Genomic DNA, 14,812 nt, shown 5'->3' with positions numbered 1-14,812 from the left:
TAAGATAAGGATAAGGTAGAAGGTAGTATTTATAGAGAGAAATGCAAAAGTGAAAAATGTTTCAATATAGAGAATTGGGAAGTGAGTCGTTGAGTGTTGACGTCCCCCAACTATGCCATTGATTAATTAGTTTTGTATTGGATGTTCAGTTTATTTATACCCCTTTCCCGCTTCTTTGCGATTGATTTTTAATTTCGAGTAACAAAACATACCCATTCAAGGAAAGCAGACCATAGTAGTTGTTCAGAAAAGAAAGAAAAATAGTGGCCGGTTGTAGTTTTAGGCATTCCAAGTAAAGCAATCAAATGAAAATGTCTCTGCATAAGGTTCTAGGAATCAATGGAGGGTGCAAACCGTGTCGTAACAAAGTCAATAAAAAGATATCATGACGTATAGAAGGTGTGAGATAGTCCCCCCCTCCCCCCCGATCAATATTCCTTTTGTGAAATGGTTTATTTGTCTGTAAGCGTGATGTCCTATTCTTGCAAAATCCAGGCTTCAGAAAGATTTGTATTTAATTTTTTTCATTTTTTTGCAATCACTTATATAGCTGCAGTTAATAAATAGAGGATGTGGTCTTTATTGGTTATGTTATTAATCTGAGGACTAAAATAAGATAGTAGGTCTGAATTTGCATCTGGTTGTAGTGATTTCCCCATCATTCCATTAATGGTTTGAAAAGCTTTTTCCAAAAGGGAATATTTATGGGCAAAACCATCACATGTGTACTGGAGTGCCAGGTAAATTGCATTCCTGCCAGCAAAGGTTGGATGTGTTATGATTAATTCTATATTATCTAGCTGGGCACATGTACCAGGAATGTGCTATCTTTAGAGCATTTTCTTGAGTTCTAATCGAGTTCTAATGGAGCCAAATGATAGTTTATTCCAAATATATTCCCAGAGTTGTTTTTCTAATTCTTCTCCAAATTCTTTCCTCCATTTAGTTTTAATGAAGTGAGAGGAAGGGTAGTCAGTTGTGTGAGGGTTTTATGTAGATAGATAAATCCCTTTCCCAATGTGTTGGTTGAATTGAGTAGATGCTTAAAACTACTTAAGCTGCATAGTGTTTGAGTCCTTATATTTGACAGATATGGATTGACTTTCTGCATAAAATAGGGGGATCTTATAAAATTAATGTAATTGAAATAACCTAGAGGAGACAAAGTTTAGTGTGCAGTTAAAGAATGTAATCTGGGAACCATAATGGGGTGACCGGAGGCCATTTTGAATCCAACTACAAATTTTTACATACAACAAGCACCGACTACAGTGGTGCCTCGCAAGACGAAATTAATTCGTTCCACGAGTTTTTTTCGTCTAGTGAATTTTTCGTCTTGCGAAGCACGGTTTCCCATAGGAATGCATTGAAATTCAATTAATGCGTTCCTATGGTCAAAAAAAGTCCAAACAAAGCCAGATTTGGTACAAGAGTTTATTAACTGCTCTTTAAAGTCACACATACTTTAAAGAGCATTTCAAAAATTGAAGAAACAATAAATTAAGTTTCTGCTGCCCCTGAGACTGACCCAGAAACTCCAGCGGGTGCAAAATGCCGCAGCGAGACTCCTTACGGGGTCTTCGCCGCGGGATCACACTCATCCGGTGCTATACCAGCTGCACTGGCTCCCGGTGGAGTACAGGATCAGGTGTAAGGTGCTGGTTTTAACCTTCAAAGCCCTATACGGCCTAGGACCCTCGTATCTACGGGACCGCCTCTCCTGGTATGCCCCACAGAGGAACTTACGGTCCTCAAATAAAAACATCTTGAAGGTCCCAGGCCACAGAGAGGTTAGGCTGGCCTCAACTAGAGCCAGGGCTTTTTTGGCTGCGGCTCCAACCTGGTGGAACGCTCTGTCACAAGAGACAAGGGCCCTGCAGGACTTGACATCTTTCCGCAGGGCCTGCAAGACAGAGCTGTTCCACCAGGCCTTTGGTCAGGGCGCAGCCTGACTCCCTCCTTTGGCAATCTTTACAATACTTTAGTTTATGGTTGCCATCAATTTTGATTTTAATTAATTCTTATGATGTTTTTATAATGTTGCACTATTTTAGTGTTGTTAGCCGCCCTGAGCCCGGCTTCGGCTGGGGAGGGTGGGATATAAATAAAATTTATTATTATTATTATTATTATTATTATTATTAAACATGACAGAAAAACATTTAAAAAATCAACAAAGTGTACTGTACATACATTTTCTAAGACTCTGGGGGACCACTCGAAGAAGGTTCCTCTTCCACTCTTTGCTTCTTGCTGAGGAACCTGTCCATGGTCTGCTGCTTCATCCGCCTTTTCAGCAGCTCCCTGAGAGGCCACATGCCCGTCGTATCCAAAGTGTTCGCTTGGTCATGTGCCACGTGCTTGTTCGGGTGATGCCACTCTGCAAAAGCCTGCACCTCCTTCCACTTCTGGCAAATGTCCCTCAGTTCTTTGGAGGACAGCCGTTCCTCAGTTGCTCCCTCCTCTTCCAGCCAGGCCTGCTCCTGCGCAACCTCTGCCTGCAGTTCAACCAGCTCCTGGGTGGTCAGCTCGTGGTCATGTTCCTCCACCAGCTCGCTGACGTCCTCCTCTGTGACCTCCAGGCCCATGGTCCTCCCCAAGGCAACAATGTCCTGCACCACTGTTGACTCTGGTGCATCAGAGTCACTTGGTGCCACAGGCTGCGCCAAGCACAATTCAAATTTCTCTGGCTGATCCCGTTCCAGGCCGTGGTGATCATCTTCAAGCAGGTGACGATGTCGAAGTGGTCCTTCCAGAATTCCCGCAGGGTGATGGTGGTGCAATCAGTCACCTCGAAGCATCGCCTGAAAAGCTCCTTGGTGTAGAGTTTTTTGAAATTGGCGATGACCTGCTGATCCATCGGCTGGAGCAGTGGCGTGGTGTTAGGCGGCAGGAACATGATGTTGATGAAGCTGAACTCCTCCAACAAGTCCACCTCAAGGCCTTTAGGATGAGCAGGAGCATTGTCCATCAGAAGCAAAGCCTTCAGCGGCAGGTCGTTGTCCAGCAGGTATTGTTTGACAGCAGGGCCAAAAGCAAGATTGACCCAGTCCACAAACAGCACACGTGTGACCCAAGTCTTGCTGTTGGATCGCCACATGACACTCAGCCGCTCCTTGTCGACCTTGTGTTTCTTGAAGGCCCATGGGTTCTCCGAGTGGTACACCAGCAGGGGCTTGATCTTCAGGTCGCCGCTTGCGTTGGCACAGAAGAGCAGGGTCAGACGGTCCTTCATGGGCTTGTGGCCAGGCAACCTGGCCTCCTCCTGTGTGATGAAAGTCCTTTTGGGCATCCTCTTCCAAAACAGCGCGGTCTCGTCGCAGTTGAAGAACTGCTGTGGAACGTAGCCCTCCGTCTTCACAACCTCCAGGAACTCCGCTGCAAAGTCTTCAGCTGCAGGAACATCAGAACTGGCAGCCTCTCCATGCCTGACCACGCTGTGGATTCCAGATCTTGCCTTGAACCGGTCAAACCAGCCTCTGCTTGCCTTGAAGACTTCTGGCTCGCCTGAGGTTCCTGGCTGTTCCCGGATGAGGTCTGCGTGCAAGTCCTTGGCCTTCTCACAAATGACGGCCTCAGTGTCCCCTGCACGCTGCTTCTCTTCTATCCAGATGAGGAGCAACTTCTCGACCTCCTCCAGAACAGCTGGGCGGTTCTTCACGATCCTGGTGACTCCCTTGGCTGCATCAGTCGCAAGGATCTTCTCCCTCATCTTCAGGATGGTCCCGATGGTTGATGGGTTCCTGCTGTACTCCCTGGCGAGGTCCGTCACACGCATTCCACCGTCGTGCTTCCAGATGATCTCCTTCTTCATTTCCAGCGTCACCTTCTCCTTCTTCCTCTCGCCGGCCTCCGCAGCAGCAGCAGTCTTCTTGGGTCCCATGGCAGCACAGCTCTTACCTTCGTAAACTCAGAAAAAGAAAAGAAAAAAATCAGCAATTCAAATCCAGAACCAAGTCCTTGAATTCCAAACACCCAACCCAAAATCCAACCCCCCCCCAAAAAAAAGTTTTACAAGTTTAACTTACGAAATGGCTGCAAATCACCAAAGTCTTCAAAATCCTCAAATGGCTGCAAAAGAAGTTTTGGAAAAGCTTTAAAAATCACCAAAGTCTTCAAAAACCTCAACTGTTCCCCCAGCCACCCACCCAGCACACAGAAATTGCAAACCCCTCCCCAACTGTTCCCCCAGCCACCCAGCACACAGAAATTCAAACCCAGAATTTTTTTTCCAAAAAAAAAAAAAAAAAAAAACACAACGTGGCCCAATGGTCACAGAAAATCATAAAAATGCAGAAAGAACCACACAAGCTCCCAGATTCTTGCAAACCCCTCAGCTGTTCCCCCAGCCACCCAGCACACAGAAATTCAAACCCAGAATTTTTTTTCAAAAAAAACACAACATGGCCCAATGGTCACAGAAAACCATAAAAATGCAGAAAAAACCACACAAGCTCCCAGATTCTTGCAAACCTCTCCCCAACACCAAGTCCTTGAATTCTAAACACCCCAACCGAAAATCCAAAAAACCCCAAAAAAGTTTTAAAAGTTTAACTTACCAAACAGCTGCAAAAGAAGTTTTGGAAAAGCTTCAAAAATTCAGCAAACTCTTTAAAAAGCTCCAAAAGGCCACCACACCGCGTGCAATGTGTTGCTCCTCGAAGTCAAGTTGCAACTGCACCTCTTCAAGCAATGCACCCTGGGTATTAACGGTTTTACGAAAAAGGAAACAAACTTGCAAGACGTTTTCGTCTTGCGAAGCAAACCCATAGGGAAATTCGTCTTGCGAAGCAATTCAAAAACGAAAAACTCTTTCGTCTTGCGAGTTTTTCATCTTGCGAGGCGTTCGTCTTGCGGGGCACCACTGTATGTTTATTTTTTTTTAAAAAAAATTATTTTCTGTTGATTACTTATGTTACACAGTTTTAAAACCAATAAAGCATTAAAAAGAAAAAAATTAATCTTTTTTGACTGATTTAGAAAATGTATAATCTTGTATATCTGTAACCAGCCACATGATATATCTCCCAATATAAAATTTATTTCTGAAGCTGTAAGAGGCTTTTGATGAGTGTAGAAGTCCCTGAGTTCATATAATCCTACTTTTTCCCACGTAGCAAATGAGCCTGATTTGGCTGTTGTGCAAAAGGAAGTGTTGAATTATTGGGACTAAAGGGGAATTAAAAGGGGAAAGTTTCAGTCTCTCTCCCTTCTGTATACTTAATAATGTTTTATAGTGTCTTCTTGTCCATTTTGTGATAAGGGAGTGAACAAAGTCTTGACCTTTTAGATTGGTTCATAAAGTCTTGCTTTTCCAATTTTAACCAGGGGACCTGGTCTGAGCCTTGCAAAATCAACAGGATGTTGTGTAAGTGGAGTCTTTATACCATTTTAGGTTAGGTATTGCCATACCTCCTCCTTTCTTGACCCTAAAAAACATAGCCAGCGTCTTTTTTTTTAAGAATTTTTAAAGCAATTTATTAACATAAAAGATGGGTATGTTTATTGGTAAGACTCAGAATAAGTAAAGAAAGTGTGGCAATAGCATCATTTTTGTTATAGATACTCTGCCCAACCACGAGAATGTTATCTTTCACCAGTTTTTTTAGCTTGGTTGTTAAATATTTTATCAAGGGAGAAAAATTCAATTTTTTCTTGTTTAGATAGATTAGGTATACAGTGGTGCCCCGCAAGACGAATGCCTCGCAAGACGGAAAACCCGCTAGACGAAATAGTTTTCCGTTTTTGAGCTGCTTCGCAAGTCGATTTTCCCTATGGGCTTGCTTTGCAAGACGAAAACGTCTTGCGAGTGTTCCGATTTTTTTCCGCTCCCTCCCTTTTTTCTAAGCCGCTAATAGCCTTTTAGCCGCTAATCCGCTAAGCCTTTAATAGCCGCTAAACCGCTAATAGCGCTAAACCGCTAATCCGCTAATAGGGTTGCTTCGCAAGACGAAAAAACCTCTAGACGAAGAGACTCGCGGAACGGATTAATTTCGTCTTGCGAGGCACCACTGTATTCACTTCCAGGTATTAAAGTAGGTATTACCGAGTTGCAGGCCAGTTGTTTTCTGCCAGTGCAGTTTGTAGGTTTGGCGGGGTGTGCATACACATCAACTCAGATTTCGTAATGTTAACAGTGAACCCAGATATCTTGCCATTTATAGCAAATTGGTTCCTAACAGCAGGGAATAAATTTTCAGGATCAGAAAGGAGTAGCACAGCATCTGTGAACATATAGATAAGATAGCTTCTCTCCCCCCCCCCAAAAAATACTCCTTTTTTGTTACACATCATCTGCTTTCAGTGCCAAAGCTAAAGGTTCCATGGCTAGGGCAAAAATAAGGAGAGACAGTGAGCAGCCTTGCTTTGGTACCCAGCCAATGGGAAATGTCAAAAGCATTCCCCATTCACCAAAACTTGGGCCAATGACCCATGGTATAAATTATAAAGCATACCAATCTGGGATGCACTAATACCTAAGGAAAGTAGAATTGTAAAGAGATATTGCCAGTTTAAACAATCAAATGCCTTGACTGATTCCAGCATCAGGAGAACAGAAGGTTCTGGATGTGATTGACTCCCAAAGAATTGCATTGAAAACCTTTCTAATAGGGAAAGCTAAGCCTTATTAATCTGACTTCGTCATGGTGAGCATATTTGGGTAAAATTTATGAAAGCTTGTAAATTTAGCATTCACATAATCAGTGAAATATGTCTATATAATTCAACTAGTCTGAGGTCTTTCTTTGGTTTGGGCACCCAAGTTTCAGGAATTCAGCCTCTAATTCTATATGTCAGTAAACAATTTCAAAAGAAAGGGTGTTCTATATTTTTTAAAAAATAAAAAAGGCAAATGAGTCCATTGGGACTGGGTGTTTTGTGGAACTTAATATTTTTCATCCCATTTTAGATTTCTGCTAGAGTAAAATCTGTTGATTCCTTGTGAGTCTACTGTAGTTAAATTTGGGATTATTTTTATTTGTAAAATGTTGTGAACATTTCTTTTTGTCTATAGACTTTTTTCACCTTTATGCATTTCAAGAGAGTGCACCACTTGTTTTGCTTGCTTTTTGTGTCATTGTCTCGCTAGGAGGCTGAGTTGTTGTTGTTGAATCAAAATAATATTGCTTTATCTTCTGAGGTGAATTAAGTATACGTGAGTTTTCTAGAGATCTAAGCTCTGCTCCTTTTCTTCAGTACTTTCTGTATACTCTTTGCACTTGATCTTAGCCAAAAGGCCGAGAAGCGATTACTCTTTGGCTTTGCATGTGTTTGTCTCATTTCCAGATCTTGTATTTCCTGAATTAGTTAGAATTTACCTTTCGTTTTTCTTTTTAAATTCTGTTTCTTTCGCTTATAGGTATGCCATTGACCACAGCTTTAAACATGTCCCAAACCACAAAAGTTGTCTGTTCTGCTTTATCATTAATCTTAAAAAAACCAGGAATCTCTTTAAGGACTTTCTTTGTAGTAAAATAAAAAATATTTAATATCCAGGGGTCTAAAATTCAATAGAAAGGTTTAGGTTTGTGTACTCCCCATTGCATTCTGGATAACGGGCATGGTCCCGAGATATTAAGAAGACCAATCTCCGAACTGTGAACCTGGGAAAGAAGGCCTTCTGTGGTTAATAAATAATACAATTTGGCATAATTTTTGTACCTTGCTGACCTATGTGCATAGTTCCTTAGCTCTGGGTTGGCTATGCACCAAGCATCAAAATAATTGTGATTATGTAATATGTTGTAGAGGGATGTTTTAAAAGAAGGTGGGTTGCACGAGTTTTGTGATAGATGAGGCGTTTTGCTTTTAGCAAAATAATCATTAAGTACAAGATTTAACTCATCACCTATCACCATTTCTCCTTGTTTAAATGAGGGCAGTAATGTAAAAGTTTCATCCAGAAATTGTTGTTGCTGGGTATTAGGTACATAAACAAAGCATAATATCAGCCAGGAGTTATCTATCTGACCAATCTTCACTTAGTATAAGATTTAATTGAAAATAGAGTTTGGGAGAAATCCAGATTGCCGACCCCTACTTTTGGAAGTACCATATGAAGTACACCAATCTCCACCTCCACCTGGGATGAAGGCTTTTGTATTAGTATTGTGTTTCATTTGTTTGTTATGTGTCTCTTATAAAACACACACACACACACACACACACACACACACACACACACCAGTGGCGTATCGTGGGTTGTCAGCACCCGGGGCAAGGCAAGTAATTTGCGCCCCCTAACCCGTGGATTTGCGCCCCCTAACCCTAACCCCCAGATGTTGCGGCCGGTGCGGCGGCCCCCCCTGCACCCCCACGCTACGCCACACACACACACACACACACACACACACACACACACACTATGCTCTGAATTCCAAAAGGGAGTTTGAATGTTTAACTCCCCTTCCCCTCAATCTTCCCAATAGAGTAATCCCTACACCTATGGTTGAGAGCAGGATATTCCATCTTCCTTCATTAGGTGAAATTAGGATACGTAAACATTAACCTAGAAGCAGAATTTTTTTTACTTTGTTATATTGCAGAAAGAAAGAAAGATAGCCCAGTTCTTCCCATTTTGGTTATAGAGGTCATAGCTCTTGGTCAAACTTCTAGTTGGTAGTTTCAGTGGGATCTCAGGCAGAGAAGAAGTCATCTGTGGTTTTTGTTACTGTTGCTTTTTTCTCATTTTTTTGGCATGTGCCTTTTTCGTCATGCTTATCCCCCACCCACCTACACTTTCCCCCATTTTGTGCCAAGTCTCCTCCTTTGAGTTTTGTGCCTTCCTTATCACTGCCTACTCCTCTCAGTTGTCTTCATTTGGTTTTTAGCTACCTTTTGTGTGGAGGCAGCTTTAGTTACTTGTTCATAAGTTGGTATTTTGAATGGGTAACACCTCAGTACCTGCTTTGATGTAAATTTTTAAAGTTCGTCTGTGTTGCAGTGTACCTATGTAGAGATCCTGGTAGATGTTTATCGTTGAGTTTTCTATTATGATTTTACCCCGTGTTCTGAACTTTTGAAATAAGTCATTTTAAATATGAAGGAGCTAAAACAAACAATAATGTCTCTCAAGGGTTCACAGCTTTTGGGCTTTGGACGGAGTGCTCTGTGTATCCTCTTGATGTGGCCTGCTTATATAATGGCAACAGAAAGTAAAGTAGATCCTTCATCCAGGACACAGAAGCCTCATGTAGTTTTGAAAGCTCTCCAGAGATCCTCGGAGGTGTAGATTCTGGTAGTGGTCCCGATCCTGCACAGTTTGCTGTGAGGTTGAGGTTTTAAAAAAATATTTTAAATTATAGTTCTATTCTTCATGCTGAGTTCAATTGCTTCATTAGCTGTTGTGGAAACATGTGAGACTGTTGGGTTATTTTAAAATATCTTCTCTAAGAGGTTTCAGTGCTTTACTTCAGTCCTCAGGCTGTTTTAATTAGGGCAACTAAAGCTGCAGTGTCAAATGAAGCTTCTGATCTCCCTTAGGCTTTTTTTTTCTGCCTTGAGCCCTGGCGGCCATTTTGAAAATCACTGTGGCCTGAGCTTTTGATTCTCTGATGACCTGGGAAAGGGGTGAAAACCTGTCATCCAGAGTGGAGAAGGAAGGAGAAGCAGATCAAAAAAACATCTTGGCTAGTTGAGGTCACACCCCTCTATGCCCATTTCCCTCTTTGTGATGGGAGTACAAATCACTGCCTGCCTGCCTCTGCAAAGTCCTTTTTGGTGATCTGTAGCCAATTTCTTTTGTATCTGCTCTGATTACCATCTTTATTATAGTAAAACCTGGGCTGTCTTGAACACAAAGTTGTGCAAAGACTGACTATATATTGTCATGGCATTACAGAAGGTAGCATGTTCAGTGCTTACTTAAGTACTGTAGTTGGGTGGATGGGCTGTGATCTTGAGGCTCATTGTTTGCTGCTGTAAGTGTCCGTGCTATCTCTTGTTCCAAAAATAGGGATGGAATGGGTAAAGAGAAACATTTATTACAAGGACAAAGCTTTGTTTTACAACCCAGGAATTACAGAATTATATTCCACCAAGGTGATCATATGATTGTTTTCACCATTGCTTTCTATTCTTTCTGTTGAATTGCATAGTTACTTTTTATGAAACAATCACTTTTCTCTGATTAACCTAATCAGCTTGCTACGAAGATCATGATTTTGTCAAACATATGGTCAAAAGAATATTGACACCAATTTTCCTGGAGTTTTAAAAGGCAGGAGGTAATCTGGAAATAGTTTGGCATATCTTTTGTTACCATTCATGGTGCCCTTCAGTTAAAAGTGGGGTTTTGCTGTGCTGTGTTTGAGATGCAGTTGAGGGTAGTTCATGAGGTTTTTTATTCTCTCACATAAATTATGAACATTTACTTTATCAGAGATGGCTTTTTTAATTAAAAAAAATAGAACCTGTGACTCTTCACAATGCATATTTGCCAGTGATCACTATGGCTTTATAGAGAATATAAAAAGTGTTAATTACAGAATGGCAAAAAGTTTGGTCCATTCATAATCACAGTCTTGTATAGAATCTTCATTTTACAGCTTTTGCTGTATGCTGAAGATACACCTCTTTACCCTAGCTGTTGACAGTGAATATATTTTGTTTTGTGAGACCCACCTCTTTTGCTAGATTTATATTGTTCTCTTCCATTTGGAATGGTTTTACTTCTTTTTTATTTGTAATGACTTTATCTGTTTTTATAATTGCATATTCTCTTGAAAACAAATATGTAAATAAATAAAATAAAGGCAAGCTAATTTTGGCGAGGCAAAGAGTGGTTTAAAGTGTGTGAGAGACAAGGATTAAGATAGGTTCTTAGGGCAGCCATATTGACATGTCTGCTTGATTCATAATTTTATTAATAGTTCTAACATCAAAGGAGGTGCACAGGTAAGGGAAAACTTCTTCCTTATCTGTTCAGGCACTTTACATGCAGAACACCTTTGTGAGGGGCACTGGGAAGTTCTGCTGCATATTTATTTTGGTGTAAAAATCAGAACACCCTACCCTGTACACAAACTAGGAAGTCATGTCAGCAGTCGTGGCTACCTCTGTCCTATTTAGTTTGTCCCTAAGATGCCTGCTTGCCTGCTACTAAACATGTTTTTTAGGCATCTGATTAAAGTTGAGCTGCAGTACAATAATATGTGCGTCGCAATCCTGAACTATTGACCCCCCTTTCCCCCTGTGCTGCACTGTTTTCCTGCCATGGGATTAGCTAAACCACCTGCTTTACCATTTTTGCTCAGATCCATGCTGTTGTCTTTGGCCAGAGGTGCCGCTTTCATGTTTAATAATAATTCTGTAATTTAAATGTTACTGCTTTCCATATGTTGAAGGTTAATTACTGGGTTGTGTCTTTCATTTGCTTGATTCACAGTAATATAAACATTGACTTATTTATTAAAATAGCCTTGCCTAGGTGAGACTGTTGGTTGGTTTTGAGGCCATGTGCCTTAAGTAATGAAAGTTTGTAATTTCTATTTAACTGGCAAGACACTTGTTGTGAAATTTTGTTTCCTTTATCCAAGCAAATCAACATGTAAACTTCTAGACATAGTGGTTGACTTGGTCATTCTGGCCATTCTTTTTCAGAAAACAGGTTAATGTTAGATGTGTGGTGTATGACCCCCATCATCACACACAAACAAAATGTACACACATGGAGGCTTGATGTGCACATCATATTAAACCAGGTGTAGCCAGTGCGGTCTCTCCAAATGTTGTTGGAGTACTCCATTTATTTATTTATTTATTTATTTATTTAATTTGTATACCACTCTATATCCTTAGATCTCAGTGTGGTTAACAACATAAAATTATTTGACCATTAGCCATGCTTGCTGGGGCTAATGGGATTTGTAGTCCAACAACCCCTGAAGTGCACCACATTGACTACCCCTGCTTTAAACTATAGTTAAAATAAACTATGGCTTAACATGAACAAGCGGCATGTTGTTGAAAAGGTAGGTGTTTCACTCCTGCTGGTGCTACACTACCAAGAAACAAGCTATAGTCTGATTTGTCACATTGTCTGAATCCAGACTTGTCGTTTGTTTCTCTCCAAAAACAGAAGCAAAAGCCACATATGATATGTGGCAAGTGTTTTACAACTGGTGTATTGAATGTGTGTGTTGGGGGGTGTTATTGTTTCGTTATTTTTTATTATGAATTTTATGCTTTTATTTTGTATTTTTATGTTGTAAACTGCCCTGAGATCCTTAGATGAAGGACAGTATGCAAACAAACAAATTTCTGACTAACTAACTAGAATACCACAGAATACAGTACAGTGGTACCTTGGGTTAAGAACTTAATTCGTTCTGGAGGTCCGTTCTTAACCTGAAACTGTTCTTAACCTGAAGACCACTTTAGCTAATGGGGCCTCCCACTGCTGCTGCGCGGCCGCCACGCAATTTCTGTTCTCATCCTGAAGCAAAGTTCTTAACCCGAGGTACTATTTCTGGATTAACAGATTCTGTAACCTAAAGTGTCTGTAACCCGAGGTACGCCTGCATAGCTTTCTTCAAAAGGCAGCTACTTCATGCCACACTGATCTCCAAAGAGGTCTGTGACTATTCTGCTTAAAAAAACAGGTGTGGAGGCAGGCCCCTTTATGACTACCTGTTTTGAAATAAAATAAAAAAAAAACATTATTTACTAGGTTGATCCATTGCTGATTTTAAATCTTGGCAGAAAAATTCAGTTCACCTTCTTTTAGATGCTTATAATGCTATCTGTTGATAATTGTAACAGAATGCAACATACTACTGGGAGAGTTGAAAGTATCGTGCCACTCATTTGAGGATAAATTCAAACTATCCTCCAGGCTGAAGTTGTGCTTCAGCCCATAAACAAATATATACAGGCTAGCTAGAGGTCATTAATCTAAAAGCAGTCCAAGCACTTAAACCTATTTGGGCAAAGAAGACTTTCTTGTGTACTATTCCATTGTCAGGGATAGATGTACCAAGATATCTGGGATTAGCCTTTTGGATTAAAGTAATAATTGTTTTAAGTAGTTAAAATATAAAAGTGGTTGCCAACCACAAGGTGCAGAGGCCTGTTTCCACATCTTGGGCTGTGCTTTTGCTGATGCAAGTTGGGTGTTTTTAAATATGTCTTACCTGCCTAATGGCTTCAGTTAAGGTTTCTATATTTTTGTAGCCTTTTGGCTGCTCTTGATTTTCCTACCTGGTGGGATTTGTTTAGATAATTCTTACCTTTTTTATTTTGGAGTTGTATTCTCAAAGAAGAGATTATACTTTGCATATGCTGCTCAGTACTTTGTACAGCAAAAAACTTTAGTGAACTTGACTTTCTCAGAAGTCTCAGTAGTACTACAGGAATTGTCTGGAGTCATTGATTGTAGTGTCAGTTTTTACTGAAGGCCAAAGGCTGCTGGCAAGCTGTCTGCCTGCAAATTCAAGAAGGTGACATAGCATGTTGGGTCATACCAATACCAGTTCACCACCTCCCTAAGTAAATGAATGATTACATATTCAGCAACACACAATCTATTCATAGAGATTATCCCTTTAGTCAAAAACAACTACAGTCTTAGTTTTACCCATTTCTGCTTACGCTCTCAGTGAATTTGTGCCAGAATTATTAAACCAAATATAAAACAAGTTACTGAGAAACGGAATTCAGGGAGAAGCTCCTGTTTCGAAAGGCATGTATTGATAAAACAGTTATTGATATTTTTAAAAGGCTATGTGGTTTCAGCTTCTACTGCAGCAAGGACTTTTTAGCTTAATGCAAAATGTATTTTGCCATATGTTATATTCATTTGTGGAGTTGCACACCCTGCTAGACACTGAGCAGGCATAGGGGTATTTCAAGTCCCAGGGCAATTTATTATTTAAAAGCAGTAAAATTACATTGCAGATAAGGAGAACACAAAGTAGAGAGAAGTAATGATGTAATGGGCATTCGTACTCCAGTAGCTGTAAGAGCCACTCTGTACATTAGTGTGTTGGCTAGGGTGGTTGCTCCTATCAATTATTTATAGTCTTCTGGCACACTGCCTGGATAGGGTCACATCGCTGAAAGCTAACTTTATCTTCATTGTTCCCAGCCTCCTGCCCAGCTGTCACTCTGTTCCCTAATTTAATACACTTTGAGTGTGGTGTGAAAGGATGCAAGGTTTCTGTTAGCCAATGCCCATCACTTAATGCTGAAAGAGTCATAATTTTAATTTAATTTGGTGGCTAATACCCTAGTGTTTATCTGAGTTTTTCTTCACTTTATTTGCAATATATTCACAAAGATTATTGAGCAGCGTTTTTGAGACCTGCTGTTTTCCCTTTGTTTCATATCTATGTATTAAGTATGCACCAGTGAAACGCAAGGCAGCCGTACTTCTGAGGTTCACTTTTATGCTAACATATCAGATGCAGGGCAGGTGACAAGCATGCTAAGTTTTTCTTCTGTCACAGCAAAAGGTCCTGAAGTAATGGAGTTAAGTTGATTCTAACAGCAGGGGATCCCTGCAGAGTTCTGAACCAAAGGCAAGACAGACTGTATCCTGCTTAAATTTGGTTAGGTGAGACACATACTTTGTTCTGATAGTATTCAGAGTGCAGTTGTGGCTTTTTAACAATTAACAGTTGCTTAAACTAGGGAGGATTTTGTATATGAGGTAATGCCTGTCTACAGTGATTGGCAGGGGCAGGGAAAATAGAAATTTCTCAAAAGTTAGCACTTCCTTGTCCCATATTTGTGTCTGAATGTTTTACTTACTAATAAGTGTATTTTAAAATAGGCTATTCTGTACACTAGATTGTTGTGTAGTTGCTAACAC

General features: G+C 40.5%; 2 protein-coding genes across 5 annotated transcripts in view; one reads left to right on the top strand and one right to left on the bottom strand.

The window, feature by feature from the left end:
* The window catches only part of ANKRD11 (ankyrin repeat domain containing 11), a 212,959-nt gene that overhangs the window by 84,138 nt on the left and 114,009 nt on the right, over nt 1–14,812 (top strand). The gene's annotated exons all lie outside the window — the stretch shown is intronic.
* Nucleotides 2,162–4,761, bottom strand: LOC309537940 (tigger transposable element-derived protein 1-like). 2 transcript variants are annotated; one of them, XM_082233091.1, is made up of 3 exons: nt 4,560–4,761; nt 4,029–4,071; nt 2,162–3,909 (listed from the first exon to the last, which is right to left on the bottom strand). In XM_082233091.1, the coding sequence occupies exon 3, from the start codon at nt 3,881–3,883 to the stop codon at nt 2,525–2,527; it is 1,359 nt and encodes a 452-aa protein (XP_082089217.1). In that variant the 5' UTR covers nt 3,884–3,909; nt 4,029–4,071; nt 4,560–4,761; the 3' UTR covers nt 2,162–2,524. The 2 variants fall into 2 exon arrangements, with proteins under 2 accessions (XP_082089217.1, XP_082089218.1); XM_082233092.1 differs by lacking the exon at nt 4,560–4,761 and having other exon boundaries at nt 2,162–3,900; nt 4,029–4,170.

The sequence above is a fragment of the Podarcis vaucheri genome (assembly GCF_965113315.1).
Source record: "Podarcis vaucheri genome assembly, chromosome: 7".
Classification (NCBI taxonomy): Eukaryota; Metazoa; Chordata; class Lepidosauria; order Squamata; family Lacertidae; genus Podarcis; species Podarcis vaucheri.
The sequence above is the reverse complement of the archived record's forward strand: the minus strand, read 5'-3'. Positions and strand labels throughout refer to the sequence as shown.

Excerpts from the sequence above, each read along its gene's own strand:
- LOC309537940 (XM_082233091.1), bottom strand. The coding sequence starts at position 3,883 with ATGGGACCCAAGAAGACTGCTGCTGCTGCGGAGGCCGGCGAGAGGAAG.